Source organism: Chrysemys picta, chromosome 2 (genome assembly GCF_011386835.1).
Source record: "Chrysemys picta bellii isolate R12L10 chromosome 2, ASM1138683v2, whole genome shotgun sequence".
In the NCBI taxonomy this organism is placed as follows: domain Eukaryota; kingdom Metazoa; phylum Chordata; order Testudines; family Emydidae; genus Chrysemys; species Chrysemys picta.
The window spans coordinates 205,400,180-205,427,942 of record NC_088792.1 but is presented as its reverse complement, the minus strand read 5'-3'; the positions used below and the strand labels follow the sequence as shown (position 1 = coordinate 205,427,942).

General features: G+C 39.4%; 1 protein-coding gene across 13 annotated transcripts in view; it reads left to right on the top strand.

Annotated features, from left to right (window-relative positions):
• Window positions 1–27,763, top strand: part of ARHGAP28 (Rho GTPase activating protein 28) — a 174,597-nt gene that overhangs the window by 100,349 nt on the left and 46,485 nt on the right. For 7 of the 13 annotated variants that reach the window (XM_005303105.5, XM_065585261.1, XM_042843392.2 and 4 more), the window contains one exon: window positions 22,624–22,826. In XM_005303105.5, coding sequence (XP_005303162.1) covers window positions 22,658–22,826 — 169 coding nt within the window. In that variant the 5' untranslated portion in view covers window positions 22,624–22,657. Of the gene's footprint in view, window positions 1–573; window positions 729–2,487; window positions 3,146–13,331; window positions 13,510–22,623; window positions 22,827–27,763 lie in introns of those variants that run through there. The other 6 variants (XM_008172318.4, XM_065585262.1, XM_065585264.1 and 3 more) reach the window with 5 other exon arrangements.

Here is a 27,763-nt window from a genome sequence, read left to right as displayed (position 1 = left end):
CAGTATATGGGAGTGCAGAGCTGGTGCTCGAGGCGGGACCCTCCTGCCTAGGAGCTGGACCTGCTGCTGACTGCTTCCAGGGCGCAGTGCAGTGTCAGAACAGGTAGGAACTAGACTGCCTTAGCCGGGCAGCACCGCCAATGGGACTTTTAACAGAGCCGCCGTGACCCAGTGCCTTACGTTCCGCGACACAGTGCCTTATGTTCTGTGACCCAGCACTGGGTCCTGACCCGCAGTTTGAAAACCACTGCTTTAAGCAATATCACAGTAACATTTACCTGTTAAAGTGGGAGCTCTTAATTACTGTTTAATGCCCAGATTCATCAGCATACTTAAGCACATACCTAACTTTAAGCACGGCGCAGATCATATATGTATGCAGCAATAAAATAGATGGTGTTTTTTTTAAAGGTTTGGGTCATTTCTATTATGTGCCTCATTTTGTTTAATTCTGAGGAAAATCATACTGCAAGACCAGATATATTGGTCATGGAAAGCTATTAAATGCTCAGCATTACTGCTTCTGAAATATTATAACCTTTTTTCCCTGTATGAACCATCTACGAAATCAGCTCAGAGCTTCTTGTGCACATGGCGTGAAAAATGATAGTTCCTTAAAACAACTTTTCCTGGAATGACCTTCATAAGGCCTTGATTCTGCAAAGAATGTTGTCAGGAAGACCTCTGTGACGTGCAGAGTCCCACTGGCTTCCGTGGGGCTCCAAGTGGTATAGTAGCCCATTATTATCTATCATTTCTATTTATTATATGTGCCTAAAGGCCCCAAAAGATGTCATGGCCCCATTGTGCTGGGCATTGTACAAACACATAATAAGAGACAATTCCTGCCCTGGAGAGTCTAAGCACCCATGTGTGAGGTCCTGCCAGGATTGTGGCCCTGGAAATTTTTAAAGGGACACTATTAGGTTAAAGATTATCAATTCAAAAGTTTTTTTTCTCTTACTTAATTGGCCTCTCAGAGTTGGTAAGACAACTCCCACCTGTTCATGCTCTCTGTATGTGTGTATATATATCTCCTCAATATATGTTCCATTCTATATGCATCCGAAGAAGTGGGCTGTAGTCCACGAAAGCTTATGCTCTAATAAATTTGTTAGTCTCTAAGGTGCCACAAGTACTCCTGTTCTTTTTATTAGGTTAAAGTGCATGGGCCACATTCTTAGAACCGTACTTTGTTACTAATAACATCTTTAGATTATTGTACGCACACTAGTAGAGAATGTTTTAATGTTTCAAATACTTTTTCACTGAATTTTGAAAAACCATCATGAAAAAATTTCTCCTAATATTTGATTTTGTTAAAAATTGTCAATAAAAACCTAGAACTAGGTTTAAAATGACCTGACAGTGTCCTTTTTAATTTAATCATTTATCCACACAACAGGCCCCGCACAAGCGGCAGCATTGCTGGCTTTCCAGTCCTTCTATCCCACCACTTAACCGGTGAGAGAGATCCTCTAAGGATGGGGGAGTGGGTCAGTCTCCATGACTTTCAGCCTTGAGCTTCTCAGTTAGTGCCTGTGGTGATGGTATTGTAATATGGGTGTCTGTCTAGGTGGGTATGGACTGAGACCACCACATTATTTCAGTCATTGCCAACTCAAGCTGAATTCATAGCTTGAAAGCCCATTGCCGATCTCCTGAGCCATCCAGGTCCCTGCAGCTCATCCTTTAAAGCATGATTTAAAGTCCATAATTGTAAACAGTGACAAGCAAGCTGCATTCTTGATCCCATGGACAGTAATCTTTAAAATCCAAAAGGATTTATGAAATCAAAAGGCTACATAAAGACCAAATTTTGTGAGATGAGACTGAGAGTTTTGATTTCCTGTATAAAAATTTCGAAGAAAACTATTCGAGCTTAAAGGTGAATTGCAAAACAAAATCCCATTTGTTTTTTTCCCCCCTTTACTGCCCCTGCAGATGTATAATGGCCATCACAGAGATTGTTTCCTCCTATTTCTTTCTCTTTTTTTCTGCTGGTGTTGGGTTGGTTTTTACATTAGAAATATCAGGTTCTCTCTTCCTTACTTTGTTGGATGACTTTAACAAGGTTTCTGGAGGCCCTGAACTGAGATGTCACATGAAGCTGTAACCGGAGTTTCAGCTCTTCCTCCTACAACGTGGGGATGGAAAGGGTAGAGGAAATTTTAGACTAATAAAGCTGTTTTTCTTAAATATGTTAGAACATTTGGAATACTTACCTTGTTTGAAAGCTGTTTATTAGATCTCCTTTCAGTGAGTTAACAGTCTGCAGTGAGGAATTGTTTCCATGGTCTGTTTTCTAGAGGTGGACCCAAGCCAAAACCCGGATCCAATCATGCACAAACTTCAGAAGTTTTGGATCTGGATGCAAATGTTGTCATACAATCCCAGCTCTATTGTTTTCTTAATGTGAACCCTGTTGCATGTTCTCTAAAAACTTCATCGTCTTCTAAGTGTTCAGCTGATCTGCTCTCTTGGACACTTTCCTGAAGCAGAAAGGCTTTCGCATAAATGTTAGATTTTCCTGTAATCCATGTTTTGGCTCACTTTTCTTTCCTAGATGTCATTGTGTACTGAAGTTTTGGATTGGGTGGGGTTGCAATATCAATACAGATAGAACTTTTCATTACGTTAGATGTGGGCACTTATTTATGATTTTTTTAAATAACATTAATGGGAAATGCCTTACATCCTTTCAGTGGAAAACAAATAAATTAGCCCTGCCTTTCTATTTCACTCACACTACAGTGTCTCTCATGAATTACAGAGCTACTAGCAATAGATTGTGCTTTTATTTCTCTTCTTAGGAAATGGATGAAAGATTTAAGTTCTGACACAAACAGGAAAACACACTATGAGCATTTATCCTGAAGGCATCAACTCTTTAAATAGCTACTGAGTAGTGTGACTGTTTCTCACAAGGACCAGAAACTCCACTGCTCTTTGTTTCGCTAGTCCTTGTATGACTAGAGGCATAAAGCTTTATCCTATCACAGTGTGTTCAGATAGCTATGCATGTTTGTGACTGTAGTCTGGGAAAGGATTTACTGCAACTGGAGGCATGAAGAAACTTGGATTCAAATATATTTTGCTCTGTTCCTTTAAAGATATCATCAGTGAGACTTTATTCGGCTCCAAGGTAAGGTTTACAGAATGTGCTAAATTGATAATTTTTCAATCTTTGAATGTTTAAACAAGGAATGACGGGACGGGGAGAAAGCTGTCAAAGATATAACTAGTGGAATTTTCCAGCTACACAGGAAAGGAAAGGGGGGACAGAATGATCCACTGTAGAAAAACAATTGGATACATTGTAAGTGAAAGTGACTGCAAGACAGGCATACGTGTGTGTTTTGTGTTTCCAAAAGTGTTGACTGAATGTAAAGAAAAAGAAAAGTACTTGAAGATCTAATGTCATAAAACTTTTAAAGATCCTATTAATATTGCATGTAGTTTCTACAATTACTGTATTGTTTAAAGCAACAAAGAATCCTGTGGCACCTTATAGACTAACAGACGTATTGGAGCATAAGCTTTCATGGGTGAATACTCACTTCGTCAGACACATGCGTCTGACGAAGTGGGTATTCACCCACGAAAGCTTATGCTCCAATACGTCTGTTAGTCTATAAAGTGCCACAGGACTCTTTGTTGCTTTTTACAGATCCAGACTAACACGGCTACCCCTTTGATACTTGTATTGTTTAAGACACACTTTAATCATAGTTTATTCCTAAAATTCAAGTTTCAGTAACTGCCTCCTGATTTACTTCTTGGAACAGAATTCACATAAAATTACACAACATTTATTTTTTTTCTATTTCCCCGATTGTGTAACAGAAATTCACTTTCTTGAATTTATGTTATATATATATATATATATAACATTGAGGGATTTCTGAATGTTGTGACCTGATTCTGATTTCGTTTATACCAGTTGCACACTGTTTATTTCAGTGGAGTTATTCCTCATTTACACCAGCGTCAGGGAGAGCAGAATTAGGCCCTGAGTGTTGAATAGACCACAATATCACAAGTTACACAGCTAGATGAGAAGCAATACATTTTCAGTTCACAGATGCATTATCCAGATCTATAATTTCCAAATGTTCATTGAATCTGAACTTATCTAAAATGTAGTTCAGTTCTGAGTACTTGGAAGCCAGGATTTTCAAATATTGCAAACTATTCTCTAAAGAGAATTTTTTTTTACCCAAAGGAATTTAAAGCTGATAACAACTAGGTGAAATCCAGAAAAATATGTTGAAGATCAGTTAAAAAAAGTTTATCATTAGTACAATGTGAAATTTTAAAAGGATCTATAAACTATCATATGTCCTTGTCACTGTAAATCTCATCATTCTGGTGAAATGTAACTCAGATGACATATATGCCTTTTAAAAGAAAGGGAATTGAAAAATGTATTTATAAAATTAAGTCAACAAATATAAAAATATACCCATTCTTCTCCATTGTCATGCTCCCCTCCTCTCCCCCCCCCATCTTTTATTTCAACATTCCTTTTGATTTCTGTCACACCGATTGGTTAACTTGCACAACTCTGGTACTATTTCTCTAAGAACACAGCTTTGAAGCCTGGGAGACGTTTCTTTTAACAGCTGTAATGACCACAGGTATATGTGCACATGCTAAAATGGTCAACACAACCATCCCTTCTCCAAAATCCCCTGAACCTGGATCATCACCTCCCACATAAATATTCATGGTAGATACTTTATACAGGGAGCTCCTCGAGGAGTTCTTCTCCTATTATGTCTGTGGAAAAGGTCATGCCCCATCAAATAGCCACAGGACCTGGCCCCAAATCTGGTAGGTTACTGGGAATCCACTGGAGGCCAGTGCCATCAGTGGTACCCAATACTGCAGAGAACTCCAACAGGATGAATATTAATGTATTTCAGTTATCTGGAAGATAACTGAAGTCACAGATCAGGAAGTCACAGCAGCAGATACTCTCTGTACTGTGCCCAGGCCTGACATTGACAGCAAAAGATCCATGCAGCTGGCCACATTGCCACATTGGTAGCTAGCTAGTTCTAGTTTCTTTTGCTAGCTAGTTTCTTGATTAAATTGCTTAGAAAAAGGGAGAGAGATTAGACACTGCATAGAACTTTGTGATGTCTCTGAGCAGTAGTTTCCTTAGTACCAGGTCAGACTATTGCATGTTTTAAGATGAGTAGTAGATTCCCCGCATCAAAGGAGATGTTGAAAAATTGTTATTAGAGGTTCCAAGGGTGCTCTGCCAGAAACATGTGCCGGGGTCAGTCACCTAGTGGGGGTTCTGATTGCCCTCAATGCTTCCATGACTATTACATGTGTGAATGTGATGAATTCTTAGAAAGAAAGGAGATTTTTTTCCTCTGGTTATGTTCTAGGCTTTCTTTCAATGGTCTATGAAGCCATCACAGATGTTGATCTTCATCTAGTCCATCCCCCTGAATGCAGAATTAAATATACTTAGATCATCCCTCAGAGGTGTTTGTCAAACCTGTTCTAAAAACCTCCAACTATCCCTATAGTTGCTTACCTATTCTTATAGTTTAGAATTATTTTCCTAATAGCTAACTAAGTCTCCCTTGCTTAAAACTTACTATTACTACTTATAATCACTATCCTTTTTTATAATAACCTTCGACATGTTTGAAGTCTGTATCAAGTCCCCCCTCACCCTTCTTTTCTCAAGACTACACATCCCCAGTTCTTACAACCTTTCCTCGTAGGTCATGGTTTCCAAACCTCTTGTCAATTTAGCTCCAGTTTGTTCACATCTTAAAGTGTGGTGCCCAAAACTGAACACATTACTCCAGTCATGCCTCACCAGTGCCAAGTAAACAGAACAATTGCCTCCCGTGTTATTGTATAACACTCCTTACATCCCAAAAGGTCATTAAGGTAGGACTTCCTTGTAACAGGAGTTGCTGTGCTCTGGGGCTAAGTGGAGGCAGTTCAGGTTTTCAAAGTGATTTATGGTTCAGCAACATTTTGCGTGGTTTAGCCTTGCTGCCTTGATGAGGAAGAAAAGTAGCACCATCATGAGAGAAGCATAGACTTATAGAAATTCTCTGGTGTCTAGTGATACGTTGTTTGAACATAGTGGCCAGATCCTTAGATTTTGTAAATTGGCATAGCAACATTAAGAATAAGGGTGATGCAATATTTTATTCAAACATTATAATTATTACAAAGCCTCTGCTTTTATTTAGAACCATGTAAAAACTTGTCAATTATTTTGGAAAACTCTACAGAGTGAAACCTATGCAAGAGAACATAGATATGAGACAACCTCCTGTTTTCAGACATATGCCACCCCCAAAATGATTCCCAACTATACTAAATATAGTTCTGCTCCATCTTTATTTTAAAGACTACTGCTATTAAGCAACCAATTTCTGTTGGTCCCCTGAGATATGTCTTATGAAAGGTATCTCCATACATGTTATCTAGAATTTCTTCATAAGGCTCACGGAAGATTATGAAAATATTCCTTCCCCCAGTTATTTTGTTCTGATCTATGTTATCTATTCATATAGATGTAATATTCTTCCCCTTAGGACATTGTTCATGTACTTCTTAAGAAAAAAAGATTAACAGCACCATAAAATAAGAACAGGCTTACTCTGCAGAGGCCCTTGCAGAATCCCCAGCTAAGTAAAAAGAATAAATAACAGCTGTGCTAATCAAAGGCAAGTTTTAAAAGATAAGGCTAGAATTTAGATGTGAAAATACCCGTAAAATGACAAGCTTAATGTCCACTGAATAGGAATTTCAAATAGAATGCACACTGCAGTTTAAAGCTTTACAGTAACATTTTCCAAAGTGGGCAAGTGATTTTAGGAGCTTACATCCCATTTTCAAAATGACTCAGGCACATATGTCTTATTGACTCTTGGTGCTGCTGTATTGGGGTCTGTGCCTTTCAGAGCTGAGCTTCCCAGACACCGAGTCTGAGCAAGGCACTGTGAAGCTCTTGTTATGCACAGCCAGTTAGAACCAGACACAGATAAATTAGATCGCTTACAAGTACCTTACACACTGAGTGATCACTGAACACCACAAGTGAGCCTTAGGCTCCCAAGTGCCTAAGTGACTTTTGAAAATGGGACTTAGAATCCTAAGTCACTTAAGCACTTTTGAAATTTTTACCCAAAGTCTACAGTCTTGTCTGGGATTCCAGAAACAAGCAGTGACCCATCAGCAGCAAATTGTAGATTGCAGCTATAGTAGCTGAAATGAAAAAGGTAAGGCCCAGATCTTCAAAGCTATTTAGCTGCTTAACCCCCATTGATTTTGATGCCTAAGTGTCTGAAACAACAAAACTGACAATCAACCTAATACGTTTACAGGAAGGCAGTGTAATGACCTCAATATGAGTGAAACAGAAGAAGATGTTAGTCTGTTTTAAAAATCCTGGCAGAGGCATTTTGAATCCGTTGTAGCTGACGTAAATATAGCCCCTGCCTGGAAATTCTCCAAAGGGAGAATGTTATAACAGTTCAGCCAAGGTGTATTATAACAATGGCATGGATAAGCAATACAGGGTCCTCGTGGGAGGATAGCGTTACAGATTTGTAACATTCATAGAGCACCTGCATAGTCACCGAGATGATATGATCATTAAAAGATGGATGATCACCCTGAGACTGTTCACCCCTAGCATGCATCATGGCACTTATCTAGACAAGAATGGAAAGAGAAACATGGATTTGTGATGCTAGAGAGCAACAACTGCTTAGTTTTACCAGTCAATTTACATTTGAGCATTTGGACATGATCTATGTTTGCATAGTGATATTAATTATTTTTATAGAACATCTTGTCAAGAATATGTGGTGGGTTGACAAAGCTCAGTTAAAAGCTCCAACCAGGCAACACTCTAAAAGCAGGAAGAGCTCTATTCCAGGGTCTACAGCACTTTTAAATCAGACTAGTGATTCCATGCTCTAGTGGAGCCAGGAATTCTTGTATTTTAATCCTAGTTCTGTGACAGAATTGCTGTGTAACCTTGGACAAGTCCCTTTTACTCCTCTATATCTATAATATGGGGATAACGATGCTTACTTCCCCAACTCTCAGTGTATAGTGATGATTAATTAGCTATAGTCTGTATAGCGCTTTAAAGATGCGAAATACTCCTGATTATGGCTAGGATGATATTTTAATGATTACTGTTTCAGTGATATTGCTGCCCTAATCCAGCAAGCACCAAAACAGAATCTTTGACGTTTAGGGTCCAATTTTCAGTTGTAGTGGAGGAACACTCAGCACCACCAAAGAGGGAATACTCAAAGGTCCCTTTTGCACTCCCATCAATATTAGAATTGGCCCATGCCAAGCTAGTCTCCCAGTACTGCTATGAACAATCTCAAGCTTTCTATAGGCTGTCATAGCAGCCAGAGCTCACCCAGGATATTGATGCCTGGGGTGTGTGGTGTAGAATTTGCTAGAGGGTTTCTATGCCATAGGAGGATTCCATTTCCCGGAATAATCCAGATTAGTATTTTGTACTATTTAAATATGTTTGCAAGCTAAAATAACATGTTTGGATTTTAATCAAGTATTAGAATCTTGAATACTTCTCTCGAAACGAAAGCCCACTACCCTCACAGATTTCTAAGAGCTAGAGAAGCCAATGATTAAAAAAAAAACTTCAATAGAAGAAGAATTGCACCGTAAAGATATAATACTTCCTCATGAGAATACTTCTGTTGACTATGTAGGTTACATCTATGAGTTAGGACTGCACGCATGAGTAAAGGATTGCAAGATCAGACCCTTAAAGTGATCATTTTTTATAAAGATTAGCATTCCCTCCAGCTACAGAACCTTCAAAGAATCTGGAGGCAGGGTGAATAGCTTGCTTTGAAGTAACTGGTATGCTGCATACTGCAGCCTTCAGAGCCCTTCAGCATGAAATGTTTTTGGTCAACCTTTAAAGAAAATAAGTAAAAAAAAAATACCTAGCCAAAAGGTTGTGGGATGTGACCACTATTAAAGTAGCTGAGAGAAACTGGAAGGCTCTGGATCACCCTTTGGTATATGGTTTCCTATGTTCCCATTTAAAATATTTTGCTTACTGTGATTTTGTCCTTTTTATGGATGTTATAAAGAAAGGTAATATGGCCAAGTAGTTCCAGCCCACATTGAAGTCCAAGCAGTTTGGAGCCATTGCTGAATCTATTGGTTCTTTAAATCAAGCCCATTTTATACTGAGAATCTCAGTATGAATGATTCAAGTTAGAAAAATAACATTTGGAATTTATGATGTTGCCTTGACAATCCCACAAGCAGAAACTATTCTTATGGTAGTTTTGCACAGGCTGAGTAATCACTTTAACACCACAGATGATCATTTATTTTGATAGGTTCCCAGTTTATGAGAAATGGGTAGCCAAAATGTAAGAAATGCTTGTTTTCCATCTTTTTCTTCACACCTCTGTTGAAAACGGAAACACACAATAAGGGAAGTCTGATTCTCATGACACTTTGCACACATTGGAACCAGGGAGTGTAGTTTGTTGGAACTCTATGACCTTATACTCCATTTTTCTTGGCTCCCCTGTTTCTCTGCATCAAGTTCAATCATCATCTTCAATTCTGCTCCTCCTTGCTTACCTGGCCTTGTCTCCTATTGTCTCACTCCACCCGCCATCACTCTGTCAGTGATACCAGCCCCAATCACTCATTTGACAACTTCTTGCACAAACTGTGCCTATGTTATAAGTGAAACACCCTCCCTGCACTTGTATGTGAGTCTACCAACCCCTTCTCCTTTAAATGTCTCCTCAAGACCCATCTCTGCCTTGATACCTACAAAAAATACCAATTAATGATATCTTTAGTGGTAGATGAGGTTCGTTGTTACTTACTTTATTTCATTCTAAATTAAATTATTTTTAATAAAACCTAAAAAATTGACATTTAGGAACATAAACAAGTTAGCCCCAATTGTTTCCTGTTTATCTCAATTCTAATGTGGTTGTTTATATATAGACTGGGGATGAAATCCTGGCCCCACTGAAGTCAATAGCAAAACTCCCATTGGCTTCAATAAGATGAGGATTTCAACTTGTATCTTTATATGGCTGAGCTGTTTGTTTTTGTATCTTGACTTTTTAGCACGTAAAATGATTTAGATACTTTGGGGATAAGGTCCAGATTAAGTACCTAGAAATACAGAGAGATAAAGAACTAATCATCCATTCTTCTGCAGTTGCCATGTTAGATGATTGTTTTTCTTTAGGCAAAAACAGAAGCAGATTGCAATTAAGTAATTCTTCTAGACATCACAGCTACATTGTTTTTATTAAGTTGTATTACCAGCACAAGCACTGTATATTCTACTCGGCTGATTTGTGACTCTTTCCAAACTACTCTATAATCCCTACAAGTGTACTTGTGTAACATAAAATAGTACTATGCTCATATGTTTATTTGGGTAAAAAAACTTTCCAACCAAGTTTTCATTCCATCACAGTTACCCAATATGCCATAAATTACAACACACCATGGAAAAGATAGACTATGGGTTAAAAATTGTTCTATGGCAAACCCCAGGCTGTTGGATAGCAGAGAGAAATGGTGAGAAGTACATTTGTTTTTAAACTTCTTCCATTTGTAATATTCTGATGTGTAATTAATACCATGAATAAGGGTATTTTTGGTTTTTACATATGAGATCAATTGAAGTCAATGGTTCTACGACACTCTACAATTATCTGAGAATCTGGCCCAGGATTTTTATTGCAACAGTCAGTGTTGTCTCCTCCTCTGTGGAAATATTTAACTGGAAGTCCCCACCAAAGAATTTTTTTAGACGGCTTTAAAAATTCCTTTTTGATTCTTTCAGGCCGATCCTGCAAACGTTACTGACCATAACGCTTGCTAATGTAATGCAGGGTATTTGATATGAATCCTGCGATGTGATTAGTAGTTAATATTTTGTGAATTCTAATGCTTAGCCCCTGACTTGAAATATATTACCGTGAAAGTTGCAATGGCAACAACCAGAATTAAAAGTAAAGGTAAGAAGTGAATGGTTATAGAGCACTGAGATTTGAAGTTAAGGATCCTGGGATGCTCTAAATGGATTTTTGTAAACAAAATTACATTTTTAAAGCTGTCATAGGGACTCCCTGCCATGTGTGAGCAGGTCATCACAAACCAAGTCTGTCACACTTAAAAGTCAGACTCATGGGAAATAGGACTATTGCTCCCTACACATCACCCATATAGTGAGGGTCAGCAGTTGAGAAGTACAAAGGATCAGACTGTAAAACTATCATAGAATCATAGAATATCAGGGTTGGAAGGGACCTCAAGAGGTCATCTAGTCCAACCCCCTGCTCAAAGCAGGACCAATTCCCAACTAAATCATCCCAGCCAGGGCTTTGTCAAGCCGGGCCTTAAAAACCTCCAAGGAAGGAGACTCCACCACCTCCCTAGGTAACGCATTCCAGTGTTTCACCACCTTCACTATATCAAACCTTAGAGTCATAAAGGGTTGAATTAGGGGTGAAATACCTGTGCTTTTCAGTGTTTCTTAGGGCCAAATTCTTTTCTCAGTTACTATCTAAGGACAGTAATAACGGTGTTTCAGTGCTAAGGGGATAGCTGCATTAGAAGTATCTCAAGTATGATAAATAGATACCCAGGCAATCTTGCACTTGCAAACAAGTATTTCTGCATGCAAATACAGTAAGTGCACAATTACTGTATTTGCCTGGACAAAATTAGAGGCTGTATTGAGGATGATGGAAAATTTGCCCCAACCGTTATTTTAGCACCATTTTGTGTGTTTAATATTTCCATGTTTCTCCTTTCTTGTGCAAACTAGTTGGTGGTTCTAGAGGCAAAACAAATTTTTAACAACCTCCAGTGCACAAGCTCATGTGGGTTTTTCTTAGTCTTTTTCTTTGCTTGTTGAATTATTTAAACCTCATCTGTTCTCTAGACTCACTAGATTTGTTGCAGTTGTAGCTGTATCACGTATATGTTGTAAATAATGAGTCTGGCTAAATGTGAGCTGCTGGGAAAGGCCTTTCCATCCCATATTATGTGGTGTGAATAGATTCTGGATCAGTCTGCACGTTAGCCCACTCTTTCTAATCTTATTCATGTTTACAATTGTATACAAATGCACACACATTGCTATGCTGTGTCTGTAATGCAGAGTGACCAGCTATAGGTAGTGCAGAGGCTCACCATCCAATGGGTGATCGTGCTCCCATAGGTTTTTTGCTTACTTCAGATTTGATGCCTCCCAGAGCTCTGGGAAGCAATGAGTGGCTGATGCACTGCCTTTCGGAAAGGTTCAGTGTGACCTTTTATCTCACGTGGAGCCAATTGCACTGAAGTGCATGGGCACCATGACCATGCACCTTCCCCAGATACCCTAAGGAGCCTAGTGCCATTATGGGCACTAGCCTTTATGAGCTCTCACATGTAGGGGAATACATTAAGGCAAAATGTCTGAAACTTAAGGATTACAAGCACAGTAATTATACAAAAGGTATGTTCACAGTAGTCAGACTTCTTAGGAGGGTTTTCAAGTGAGTAAAAAAACGTAATAGTGATTTAAAAAATTAACTGCGATTAATTGCACTGTTAATAATAAATACCATTTATTTAAATATTTTTGGATGTTTTCTACATTTTCAAATATATTGATTTCAGTTACAACACAGAATACAAAGTGTACAGTGCTCACTTTATATTTATTTTTGATTACAAATATTTGCCCTGTAAAAAACAAAAGAAATAGTATTTTTCAGTTCACCTAATACAAGTGCTGTAGTGCAATCTTTTTATCTTGAAAGTTGAACTTACAAATGTAGAATTATGTAGAAAAAAACTGCGTTCAAAAATTTAAAAATGTAAAACTTTAGAGCCTACAAGTCCAATCAGTCTTACTTCTTGTTCAGACAAACAAGTTTGTTTACATTTGCAGGAGATAATGCTGCCCACTTCTTGTTTGCAATGTCACCTGAAAGTGAGAATAAGCATTCGCATGGCACTGTTGTAGCCGGCGTCGCAAGATATTTATGTGCCAGATGCGCTAAAGATTCATGTCCCTTCATGCTTCAACCACCATTCCAGAGGACATGCATCTATGCTGATGACAGGTTCCGCTCAATAACGATCCAAAGCAGTACACACCAACACATGTTCATTTTCATGATCTGAGTCAGATGCCACCAGCAGAAGGTTGATTTTCTTTTTTGGTGGTTTGGATTCTGTAGTTTCCACATGGGAGTGTTGCTTTTTTAAGACTTCTGAATGCATGCTGCACATCTCGTCCCTCTCAGATTTTGGAAGGCACTTCAGATTCTTAAACCTAGTGGAGAAATTACTGTGTCTATCTCATCAGAGCCACTTAAAATACAGGACAACAACAGAAAGGGGAGTACAGAGCTGGAGCTATCAATGCTGCAAGAAGAAATGGTGCGTGCTATTATGAAAATGAAGTCTGGAGAAACATCAGGGGTAGGTAACATACCAGCAGAATTATTAAAAGCGATTGATGACTGTGATTTTTTTCTTATGACAACTGGTAATGATGTCTGGATGACTAGAAATTGGCTGGATGATTGGACAAAGGGAATCTTTCTGCCCTTACCAAAGAAAGGAGACATCAGAGCATAGTAACAATCTTATTCTCACCCTGATATCTCATGCGAGCACCGTTCTGCTCTACATAATCCAGGATCAGATTAAGCAAATGATATAGGCAGAACTACCACCAAAACAAGCTGGTTTCAGAGAGGAATGAGGCACACGTGATCAAATCATGAACATCTATAACATCATTGAAAAATGCAGAAAGTATATTCACTCTTTGATACTGTGTTTCATTGACTACTTAAAAGCATGACCCTCTTTGGAGAATACTGGCAGACCTGAGGATTGTAAAGCATCTCATTAAACTCAGTATAAGCCTCTACTGTCCACAATAGACCATGGTGCAAACAGTCGCAGATGACAGCAAGTGATTTTTCCAATGGGCAGGGTGTGAGGCAAGAGTATATTCTGTCCCCAAGTCTTTCCAGCATGTATACAGGATTTATTATGAGACAAACCCTGGAAGGTTTTGACAAAACAAATGGAGCTGGGATTTCCACTGGTGCACACCTCTTAACTGACCTCCAGGGCCAACGAGAGCGGGAGAAGCTGGTACAAATTACCAGGGCCCGGCGGTCTGGAAGGGGGCTCGGGGCCCAGCTTCCCCTCCGTCTCGTCAGCCTTGTTTAGCCGGTCCGCCCTTGCTAGGGGGCCAGAAAATATTCCAGGCCCGGGTTCCCCCCCCTCTCATTGGCCCTGTTTTAGCTGGTCCGCCCTTGCCGGGGGGGGAGGGGGGAAGGGGAGGGGGCAAAAATTTTTTCACCGGGGCCCGAACGCACTCTCGGCAGCCCTGCTGACTTCAGATATGCTGATAACACAATGCTCTTTGCTACAGCCACCAATGTAATACAACAAATGTTGGAATCTGTTAGTCCATATTCCTCACTAAATGTTTTATCTCTGAATGAGGCAAAACCAAAATACATGCATGTTGATATGATTAACAAAAACGAGATGCAAGTGGATATTCCGATTAACAGTCAAGTAGATGAATTCAATTATCTGGGATCATGTATATCCCACCAAGGAGGCAGTTCCAAAGAAATCAGAAGATTAAGAATGGTTCGCGCAGCCATGGCATTCTTTATGAAAGTTTGGAAAAACTGCGCCATCTCAAAACATGATTGGTGAAAAGCTTAATTTTTTCCACAGCAATTTATGGACGTGAATCATAGGAAATTAATGCTGCTGACAAAAAGAAAACTGAAGCCTTTGAGATGTAGTGCTGACAAAGATTCTCATTTATCTCCTGGACAGAAAAGAAGATGAATGCTTAGGTTAGAAATATTATCGGAGAGAAGCAGACCCTGCTGTCAAAAATCAACAGGTGCAAACCTATGTACTTTAGTCACATCAGGCGTAGGGATGGAAATGTTGGTGGGCCATCATAACAGGTGGGTAACTGATAGGAGATGGATAGATAGTGTGCGCAGATCACTGGGAGGTCAGCTGCTGAGTGTTCGAAGATAGCAGTGACTAGAGAAGGCTTCCAAAAACTCTGATATGTCACCAATATTCAGACATGAATAAATGGATTTTACTACTTAGAGATTGGGACTTGCCTATGCGTAAGGGCATGGTGTTGGTGAAGGCTCCTTCCCCTCCTTACCATTTAATAAATAAAAATAAAAATTAATGGAGATATCCTAGCTCTTAGAACTGGAAGGGACCTTGAAAGGTCATCAAGTCCAGCCCCCTGCCTTCACTAGCAAGACCAAGTACTGATTTTGCCCCAGATCCCTAAGTGGCCTCCTCAAGGACTGAACTCACAACCCTGGGTATAGCAGGCCAATGCTCAAACCACTGAGCTATCCCCCCCCCCCATTTGTACAATACCATGCATAAATGAGACTAGAATATATAAACACAGAAAGGGAGTGTTATCTAGTGATCAGAGCAGAAGACTGGGAGTGGGGGCTCCTAGATTCCATTCCTGGCTCCATCACACATTCACTATGTGACCTTGAGCAAGTCACTTAGCTGTGTGCCTGAGTTTATTCTAGTTCCAAATGAAATTTATCTTCTTCACATATAGAGACCTAATAAACTAATGCTTGTAAGACACTTTGATAATCTAATGTTATGTGCGGGTTTTCATTTACAGTGAAATCTGCCTTATGCAAACACCAAAGGGCCAAAAGAACTTACTTCCCTTGCATTTATGATCTTGGAAACTGTTGAGGATATTTTAAGTGGCCCCATAAGGCAGGATTTTGCAAGTTGGAAGGGATGCATAGGGAAGGTTTAATTGAATATGATGATTAACTGTTATCTTAACTATATCCCTTTAGATCTAGGCCTAAGGTACAGTCCTAAAATTTGTTCACATCTGAATTTCATAAAACCTTTAAACTAGCATATTTGGCTTTTAAATACAAATTCTACTAAGTAAAGATGCTTCTTAATATGTTTGTAGAAAGCATCCTTTTCCAACCCACCAAAGGAAAGTTTTCAGAGTGCATTCTTATTATTGATAATACACAGACTTCTTATTCTGAATCATTTAGGATTCAGGCAGACCACTGAGGGACAGCTTTGTTTTGGGGGTGAGGAGGAATATAATACTTTCCAGAGCTTGCATGGGGAGCATTCAGTGGGTGTTATATGCTACTCCTGGTACATTGGGCCCACAGGTTTGGTGACAGAGCTAGTTTAAGACAGAGTCGGGGCTGTGTGCCACCTCATTCCTGCCCCTCCCCATCCTTTTGGGTCATTATCCACCCCAGGGAGCACTTAGAAGGAATAGTCTTTATGCTCCCCCAAGTTCCAGGACCCTGATTGTGACTGGCCTTCAAGCTGAATGCTCATTAACAGAGGAAGATTCATGGCCATTCTCTACTGCTTATGCACAGGCCAGGCACAGTGTATTCCTTATTAATATTTTAGCAAGATTTCAATTCCTTTTTCTGAACATGTCGTATAAAAGCTAGTTATAGTTAAAGAGTAAAATGTTTTTTATTAACTGGTGGTAGGTAACATTTGGGCACAAACATTATAGCACAATCTTACTAATTCCTATTAATGACTGGGAGAATGGGCAGATGTTTTATGATTAAGCAAATGAGCATAATGTCAAAAAATCAAGATTACAACCAGACAAAATGTATTTTGGAGGTGGGAAGAAAGGTCTTGAAAGATAAAAATATTAGTTACAGTATTTATTATAATACTTCATAGCTCACTAGTAAATGTGCAACACTGACATACTGTGTGTTTTGTAATAAAAAAATCAAGTCATGCCAACATGAGATCTCAGGTTATTTAACAATAGCACTTTGCTGAAAAGAGCTTTGAATGTGATTTTGGGGCCCAGTTCTACAAGGTCTTGAGACTGGGCCCTTTGTGAAAATCAATAGCGAAATCCAGTATTGGCCATGTTCTTGCACTGTCTGTGCACTCTCATGTTGTTTGTCACCTGCATGGTAAAGTTACAATGGAGTTTGGATGAAGCATCATTGAAGTTGGTGGGCACGACGGATGCCCTTCAGTCAGGATAAATGTAAGAAGCAGATAAGCTCCTTTTTTGGAGTAAAGGCTCCTGAAACAATAGGAGCCACCACACAAAGCACAGGCCACATGCAAGGCTTGTCAGAAACAGAGCTATGTGGGCAGAGGGGTTTCACTGGTAATTGTCTGATGGATGTATGTGTGTCTGTGGGCAGAAGCTCCCAAAAGCAACCAGAAACAAAGACACGCAGCCAAATAGTCTAGTAGACAGCAAGAGAAACAGTGGAAGCAAGGCCCTGAGAGAAGGTAAAGAGAGCTTTGGAGGCAGAATACTAGCTGGAAAGAGGCTTGGAACTGTGGCCAAAGAAACTGCCTTTTATTGTTTAATTGCTACTATGTTCCAGGAAACAGGACTTTGTGTACACTTCGTAAATAAACAGGATTACATCAAATAAATAGCTGACATCCATTTTTAAGACCTCAAATATTTGGGTCAAAAGGCATAACAGTACTAATGTAGGCCAACTTATTGCTTTACACTGGATATCTGTATCATAGGTCTGAGACACATTTGGCATCAGTTGTGTGTTCTCTTGAAAAACAATACCTGTCTCTCAAAGTAGATTTTAAATGAAACTGGTAAAGAAATGTCAACTCTCTAACAGCTTATAATGAAGTTGGTTCACAATTCACAAGGGAAAGTCTCTTATATGATTTTAAGTGCCCACTACAAAGCTTTAAAAAAATAACAACTAGGCAGTTAGAAAGGGCGGAGGGGGCAGAAATGCATTTTTGTGCATGTGTCAGAAATTCAGGCATGAAAAGTTTTGGGGCCAGATTCAACATTACCCTACAGCATTTTTTGTGCCATTGAAGGCATGCTAACACACAGTAGATAATCTAGCTACTCAGACACAACATTGGTGAATACTGCATGCGACAAGAGATCCTGATGCTACAGTAATTGTGAGAACTTTTACTCTTCTTCTTCCAATTACCTTTTCCCATCAGCATTTATGCAGACTAATTGTGGTGTGGCATACACAGTGGTCATATGAAATGAATCTTTACAACCACACAAGAAGAACGTTCCCTCTCTTTTCTGCCTGTATACGGTTTAAATGCAACTTTTGAATACAAGGTGTTTTCATTGCTCTCCTTCTGTTTTATAGATTCTTCACCACCCATCACTTAATTAAATTGAAAACACAATCATTGACCTATCATTTCTCAGCCGCCGAACAATAATTAGGTGTCACCAAAACTAGCCCTTTGTGTGTGGTTTGATTTATCTTTTCTGTGAAAAGAGCTGCTTATTGGATTGGCTGAGCAGTATCAAAATCAATGTGGTATCAAATTCTAAATTGTACATTGGTTTCCTACAGAGAGAAAATAAAATGTACATATAGAAGGTCTGATTCACCATTACATTACTTCATTGTTAGAAGGTAACTGTCAATTCCCTTGTATTCTATGGAAATATCCTGCTTCCTTGCAAAAGTGTTTTCAGTGGAAAACTTTTAACATGATACCGTCATATTTCTCATTACTGGCAATTAACTCTTTCTTTAATCAATGATGAGTGAGAGCGCGGCCTTGCAGCAAGTTCTTTCACTGTCGCTCTTTTACCATCTTCATTGCCTTTTGCAAGCTTTGTAAATCCCAACCCTGAAAACTATTTCATCCATTTTAGTCATGCACTGCAGTATTTGTTTGATGTTTGAAACCTCATTTCTCTCTCCCAGCATTTTCTGCATTTGTCTTTACTTCTGTCTAGAAAATCTGGGTATGAGCTTCTCCTCTTAATTTTTGGTCAGACTGTTATCTGATCAACTCATGCCTGCCTGTAAAAAAATTGGGAAAGGAAGAGAGGGTAACTAAGATAGATGAAGCTTAAATTTTACAATTGCTACTCCTGTATCATTACTTCTTTTCAAGTGTTTCTTAAAGAGCAACAGGATCAGCTCAGTAGTTTAGTGGCCTAATAGCCAGCAAGAAAAATTAAAAACCCTGGCCCCATTGAGTGAAGGAAGCAGGTGCCTGGGGCGGCCAATGGACAGGGGCGGCAGTCCGTCCGTTGTTGGGGCGGCATGTCCGGGTCTTCGGCAGCAATTCAGCGGCGGGTCCTTCACTCCCTCTTGTCCTCTCTGGCAGCACTTTGGCGGCAGCTCAATCGTTTTTTTTTTCTTCGCCGCTTGGGGTGGCAAAAAAGCTGGAGCCGGCCCTGCTGAAGGGTAGGATGTCTGTTTCCATTGTTCCCTGGTGACTTAGCCTCAGCTGAGCTGTTATTCTAGGAACACTCACATCCAGTGTGCTGAGTCAGAGCTCAGTCAGTGTCTTTCAAGAGTGAGTTAAAAGTGATGAAGAATATAGACCTGCTTTGCTTCTCCTGGGATATTTTTTCTGAAACTGTTTTGAAAACATTTGCTAGAAGGAAATGCAGACAAACACTGCTGTCACTTACAGGCAAAAACACTTCCTCCAGGACCAAAGGTCCACATATATGGATTATTATGGCAGCTGGAAGTCTACTTGAATACACATGCTCTTAATAGCAAGCATCAGAATAATGTGCGAACCAGACCACCTGGAAGCAAACTGTTGTATACCAATAAGATGCATGTGTCACTGCCTAATTCTCGTGATGTGAATCTTACACAGCGTGATTTAATCTGAGATGAGATAACAAAGCTCAAATATGCAACTCCTGGGAGACTGTTCTGATATTCAAAATTTGTTCTGTACTTTTAATGTTGTTCTGAATATATGTTAATTACTCCGTAACCTTGGATGTATTTGGTAAATGTTGGTTGTCACATTAGATGTTGCCATGCTACTCATCTGTTTTGCATTTAGTTTTTTGTATGGTAATGTTACAAAATACCATATTAGCTGCTGTTGAAACCGCCAACTCTGTACAGATTCTTCCTAATATGGTGATGTAAGGCCCCAGTTTGAGTTAGCTGAGTGCTGAAGGAGTCAGAGCCCAGAGATCAGACTGGATGATGCTCCAGGAGTGCAAGGGTCATGGTCAGTATTCCACACACTTGGAAGGCAGGAAATGTTTGAATTCCCTGACAATGACTAAAAGACAGTCCAATCCAGCCAGTTATGTTATCTGGGAACATGTTCTGCTGCCTCTTCAACATAGATTTGATTGCAGGAATGAAAGGAGCATTCATTTTAATGACTGTTGTTAAAGGAATTCTGACCTGATATGTGTGCTTGATTTTTGACAAAGGTTTATAACAAAGATACTGTTCTTTGAAATGGTGTCATGTAGAAGCTCTTTTTAAACAAGAATCTTCATTTGCATTTTAATTACAGAGAAGGGAAAGATGTCTTGTAATAAAAATGCTAGACTGGGATTCTTAACATCTGGTTTCAGTTCCTGGCTCTGCTACAGACTTCATGTGTGACCCTAGGCAAGTCACTTTATCTATCCAGGCCTCAGTTGCCTGTCTGTAAAATAGAGACAATAATTATTTCTCCTAACCTTTGTCTATCTTGTCTATTTAGATTAGTTGTCCTCAAATTTTTCTATACAGGGACCTGTCCCCTCATTCAGCTGGGAACCCTCTCCTATTTAACACTCTGGGTAGGGTAAAGTGGTCACAGCTTCCTAACACCACCCTGGACATTGTAGCACCTGACTAAGAACAACTGCTGTATCATAAGCCCTTTGGAGCACAACTCTGCAATGCCGAGTACAATGGAGCTCCAATCTTGGTTTAGTCACTATAGAAGTGCACCTTTCATCTGATTTATGTTCTGTATTAACTTTGAGAACATCAGATCAGAAACATTAGTAGTTGTATTGATTTGACTAGCAAACACTGCCTCCCCCTTCAGATACTGGCATTGGCTATGGTGTGTTTTATTTTAATAACTAAAACTTTATTAGAGCTCTCTGTGAGCTATTGCCACATGGCTTTTAAAGACTCTGGGATTTATTTACATTTTTGTGTTTCTTGCCGATGCATGGGAGCGGGGGAGGAGAGGATGACTTTGGAAATAACAGGGATAACAGTTTCCACACAGAGCCATATGATGATTTCATTGGTGACTCAGTCATCTGAGGTTTTATGACCTGAAGCCAATTGAGATGCTCTGGTCTCTCCAATGGACAAACTCCATGGAAATCACTCAAATAGCTTTAACCACTTTGATGTCATGAATTCCCCTTGTATTTTCTTGATTGTGCCTTGCCCTTATTAAAACAATAATGGTCCCTGTATGTTTAAACCACTAACAGTTCACGAGAAAATATGTGGAAACACTGACTACAACTTTGCTCTTCCAAAAGCGCATTTATCAGAATAATATTTTTTTTCTGCTTTTTGGAAATATTTTCTTCACCCATTTAAAAGCTTAAATCCCTTCCTTATCATCTGGCTAGTGGCAAATGGGCATGTCTGGCAAGCATGCCATTTGCCATTCCATAATCAAAGAGAGAAATGGGACAGCAGCTCTGCTTTGCCTTGTATAAGCACTGATCATGTCCACAGCTGGAATTTGTTGTTCCATTGTTTCCACTGCTGATCCCTAGCCTTGAGCTCAGCTCTGGGCTGCAGCACTAATCGGATTAGACCACCCAAATGATCAAGGAGTGCTCCGGCATTCTCAGAGAAACAGCCAGCACCTCAGCTCGGAACAACTACACAAGAGGGAAAGAATAAGTTAATTCTTTGGCATTAAATCATTTTGTTTATAAATCCACCATGAAAACAGTGATGGGACGGGGAACCCTGAAAAGGGAAATACATTTTTATGGAGTGAGACGTCTGTGGGTTTGAATAAGGGGTTGTTGGCCAGAATCATGGCACACTGAAAAGGAAGAGGAAGAGAAATTGTATTTCTGTTAATTCAAGTAGGTGAGGACTGGATGGCCCTGTGACAGAAGCTTCTTCTCCAGTTCCTGGGACACATCTCCATGCCACTAGGACCCTTTTTCCAAATCCCATTGCACACTTAGTATTATTTATTGTGTGTATTACAATCATGCAAAAAGGCCCAACTAAGATCATACACTCATTGGGCATATAGTAGACATACAGAACATATAGTATAAGACAGTCTCTGCCTGGAAAAATTTAGGAGCAAAACAGACCAGACAGAGTAAAGTGGGAAGGGGAAATTGAAACACAAAGAAGTAAAGTAACTTGCTCAAGGTCACACAGTAGAGCGGTGACAGAGTTGGGAAGAGAAGCCAGGTCTCCTGAGTCCCAGGCCAGTGCCCAGTCCACTGCTAATAATCAGCACTTCACAATATAAAAAAAATATTTTTATTAAATCAAAAAAACAAAATGACAAAGGTAACCCTAAGATTGTGACTGAAACTGTGAAATGAGAAAATTCCGAGAGAAGACTACCTTCATTCTGTCCTTTGTTTCCACCATTATGTCCACTGCCCACCTCAAAACAGACTGAGTTGATGCATTGACTGTAAGCTTCATCTTTGTGTTAGAAGATAGAAATTCAGGGGGAAAAAAAGATACAGTGTTTCCATTTTTGATCGTTATCTTCTTCCAGAAAATCCCTCCCTCAGTGCCGAAGAATTAACAGGATGCTTTCCAATGAGTCCTTACGTCATCCCATGTTCAGCCGTTCCAATTCCCAAGCCTCCGTGGATAGCACCTCAATGGAGGATTTCTGGTGTGAAGTGGAAAGTATCAAAGAAAACAGTGAACAAGGACAAGAAGAACAAACACTATTAGAAGTCAAACCAGCTGATGGTGAGCATACAAATTCCAAACTTGTCCTCCCATATTTTACTTTGACTAAATTCTTTCACTGATGTCCTGATCTCCATGCCTCCAAACTCCCAGCATGGATGTAATTAATGTACAGATGGGCTTGAGCCACAAAATGTGGGTTGGAATGCTGATTTCCTTTAAAGTCAGAGGTATTCACATCTGGAGGGTTGGCTTGGGCTCACCCATCCATAGTATTAGTCAAGAATCACAAACGTGCCAAAATGATACTATGTCCATGGGAGCTCAATTTCTGAATTTAACAGTCAACACAAAGTAAGTTCTTGATATAGATATAGAGAGAGACTTACTCAATGTTGTCTCTTCAGGAATTTGGCACTCTGATTTCTGGAGAAGATTTTTCTGAATTGATCTTACCCATGTTTCAGTAAGAGAGAGGAGATAAATGAAATGGTGCAGCTAAGAGAGGAGTTTAAACAAAACTTCATCCCCAAACATGAAACAAACCAAAACTGAATCTATTTGAGGACTAAAAGAAGTCCAATTAATCTTTTTTTGGTTTTCTTTTAATTTCTTGCATGTGTCCTCTTCCTTGTTTTAGCTACGACCCAAAGAGAAAGTTGTGCAACACCCAGAAAAAGAGGTTTATTTAACCATTTTCAATCTGGATATCATTCAGATGTATCATTGTGAGGGCTTGTTTTTATAAGACTTCCAAATCAACATCTAAACCTAAGAGAGCTTGTTTGGATCTGTATTTTTGGATACTCATGTCATCCAAACTTCAAAACTTTTTGAAATTCACCCATCACTAATATGAACCATACTGAATATGTTACCACTTTTCTATGCCATCTCGAAATAAATTACCCCTGGTCTTTTTGCTAATATATTTGAAAATTGAAAATTGAGATGGGGAGTGTTTGATATTTTACATGTCTGTTATTATTACACAAGTCTGTTACAATCCAAAAGCAAACTGTGCTACTTTATCAGAAGCCTGAGCTGACATAACATCTAGGGTTATATTTTAAAAGCACTGTACTGTGTTCTTTCAATTCAACTTTTATTGAGAATTAGGATGTTACTGGCTTACCACCACATTCAATGCAATTTAATTGCACTCTTTAGGTACCTGAACCTTTGTGGAGTCTAGGGAATATCTGAGCTGTTACCAATTATCCTCTTTCTCAGAAACATTACAGTACACTGCTGTTAACTGAAACATTCACAACTATATAGATTATTCTGCATTCTCAGGTTTATCGTTTGTCTGATTACGTTCATTGGTTTTGGGGGTTTTTTGGTCCCCTCTGCTCTGAATTAAAAATAAAATTGCAGGGTAAAATCCAATACATTTCTACGCTGCAGTTACCTCTGTGTCCTGAATATTGTTGCTTTCAGAAACATATTCAGTGAGGAAGTGCTCATTCTAACTACTGAGCATTTGGAAAATATTTGGTATTGGACCAAAAGTCTTTGGAATACTCAGTTATAATTATAAATCAAATTTAGATGATACCGGTACTACTTACTAATGATCCAAAACACAAGAAAACCAATGTGGAAATTCATTAAAAATAATAAAAATCTTTTGATACATCTTTGAGGAAAATGGGAGAGGAAGAGAACAGATGGTTTGAGGAGGAAGTGAAGGGAAAATAGTGCCCAACGTAAATATTATTAGGGACAAAATAATCCTTCTCTCATGATCATGTGTTTTCAAAAAGATCAGAGAACTTTCATACTATTGACATTAGTAACCAAGGGCAAGAGAATTCATCTTGAGAGATACGGGATTGAAGTGGGGCAAGCGATGAACACATTAGTGACATCACAGAGGGCTGAGCAGTAGCCTCACCAACGGGTACAGGGAGGCCCCTGGCTGCAGGTTTGTCATCCCATCAACAATAAGGTGTGAGGTATTTAGACATATGGCTGTGTGCCATGGAATCACAGGAGGAACCAAAATGCAGGTTCTTTGCATTTTTGAGAACTGGGGCAACTCTATAGGTTCATTTCAGAGCTGCACCCTGAGCTGAGCAGAGACACTTGGGCAAAGCTGAATTCTTAAAGAGTGGCATGAGAATTTAGGAAAAGTTGAGATGGACATTGTCATGAGCCTTAAGAAGAAACATCTCTTCCCTAATACTCTCTGAAAGAAAAAGGGAGTTGAATATTGAGGATTCTGGCTCCCTATCAGGGTTTCTAGACACTGATTTCTAAATAGGAACCAGAGGATTATACTGTGTGAAAATAACTTTAAAACAAAACCAAAAATGGTTCTTAGTCCTTAACTAAGACCATTTAGCTAAAACATGGTAGAAACAATTACTGCATAAAATGATTCAATAAAATAGTTTCACTCCTGTTCAATCATCCTTTGCTTTTTGTCATTCCTACTTAGCTCTTGTTTGTAAGTACTACAGCTGGACAAATGATGAGGAAAACTATCCACCAACCTCTTGGTGACATCTAAGCAGAATATCTTTTTGACCATGCTCACGCCACATTTTACTATTTTTAGGGCTGTTGATTAATCGCACTTAACTCACATGATTAATTCAAAATAATAAATTGCGATTTTAAAATTAATCGTGATTAATCGCAGTTTTAATTGCACTGTTAATAGAATACCAGTTGAAATTTATTACATATTTTTGATATTTTTCTACATTTTCATAATGTAGATTATTTTTGTTATATAACTGCACTCAAAAACAAAACTGTGTAAAACTTCAGAGCCTACAAGTCCACTCAGTCCTACTTCTTGTTCAGCCAATCGCTAAGACAAACAACTTTGTTTACATTTACAGGAGATAATGCTGCTTGCTTCTTATTTACAATTTCACCAGAAAGTGAGAACAGGCATTTACATGGCACTTTTGTAGCTGGCATTGCAAGGTATTTACATGCCAGATATGCTAAACATTCATATGCCCCTTCACGCCTCAGCCACTGTTCCAGAGGACATACTTCCATACTGATGACGCACGTTAAAAAAATAATGCATTAATCAAATTTTGTGACTGAACTCCTTGGGGGAGAATTATATGTCCCCTGCTCTGTTTTACCCACATTCTGCAATATATTTCATGTTATAGCAGTCTTGGATGATGACCCACAGAGCCGCCTTTAGGAACTGCGGGGCCCGATTCGAATACCTGGTGGCAGTCTGGATCTTCGGCGGCGGGGGGTCCTTCACTCACTCCAGGTCTTCCGCGGCACTGAAGGACCCCCCGCCGCCGAAGTGCCGCCGAAGACCTGGACCGCCACTGGGTGAGTAAAAAAAATTTAAAAGGCGCTTAGGGCGTGGGGCCCTCTTGGGCGTGGGGCCCTCTTGGGCATGGGGCCTGATTCCAAGGAATCAGCCTAAAGCCAGCCCTGATGACCCAGCACACTTTCACTGTAGATTTGACAAAACGCAAAGAAGGTACCAATGTGAGATTTCTAAAGATAGCTACAGCACTCGACTCCAGGTTTAAGAATCTGAAGTGCCTTCCAAATTCTGAGCGGAACAAGGTGTGGAGCATGCTTTCAGAAGTCTTAAAAGAGCAACACTCCCATGCGGAAACTACAGAATCCGAACCACCAAAAAAGAAAATCAGCATCTGCTGGTGGCATCTGACTCAGATGATGAAAATGAACATGCGTCGGTCCACACTACTTTATACTGTTATGCAGCAGAACCTGTCATCAGCATGGTCGCATGTGCCCTGGAACAGTGGTTGAAGAATGAAGGGACATAAGAATCTTTAGCGCATCTGGCACTTAAATATCTTGTGACGCCGGCAACAACAGTGCCATGAGAATGCCTGTTCTCACTTTCAGGTGACATTGTAAACAAGAAACGGGCAGCATTATGTCCTGCAAATGTAAACAAACGTGTTTGTCTGAGCGATTGGCTGAACAAGAAGTAGGACTGAGTGGACCTGTAGGCTCTAAAGTTTAACACTGTTTTATTTTTAGTGCAGTTTTTTGTACTTAATTCTATATTTGTAAGTTCAACTTTCATGATAAAGAGATTGCACTACAGTACTTGTATTAAGTGAATTGAAAAATACTGTTTTGTTTTTTTACGGTGCAAATACTTGTAATCAAATATAAATATAAAGTAAGCACTGTACACTTTGTAGTCTGTGTAATTGAAATCAATATATTTTAAAATGTAGCAAACATGCAAAAATATTTAAATAAATGGTATGCTATTATTGTCTAACAATGGGATTAATCATGCGATTAATCCCGATTAATTTCTTTAATTGTGCGATTAATTGTGATTAAGTTTTTTAATCCCTTGATAGCCCTATTTTTTTCATTGGCACTGTGAAAGCCAAGCTTGATTTACAAACATTTTCTTGGAAAGAACATTTCAGGTCCAGAGCCAAGATGAATTTAATCATGAAACTGGAACAGGAGAGAATGTAGATGGAGCAGCAATGTATGTAGATGAAAATAGACCCTGAAAAAGATGAATGAGAACAGCATGAGAATCATCCGCTCCAAACTCAGGCAGGAGGAAAAGGAGCAGTCATTAGTCCTATTTGTGGAAGTAAGCTGTTACACCAGATATGAGGGAGTGGATCAATAAATTGGTCACTCTGCCATACACACACAGCCAGGAGATTAAGTTATGTAGGAGGGTGGTGAAGCACTGGAATGGGTTACCTAGAGAGATGGTGGAATCTCCTTCCTTAGAGGTTTTTAAGGTCAGGCTTGACAAAGCCCTGGCTGGGATGATTTAGTTGGGGATTGGTCCTGCTTTGAGCAGGGGGTTGGACTAGATGACCTCCTGAGGTCCCTTCCAACCCTGATATTCTATGTTTCTGGAGGCTTGTGGAAAGGTAAGCAAGTTAAGCAACAAGGTCAATGGCTCTTACATAAACCCCAGCAATTTAATTGTTTCTTTGTGCATCTAACTGCCAAAGTTAAGTAAATTGTCTACAGTTTGAGAGACA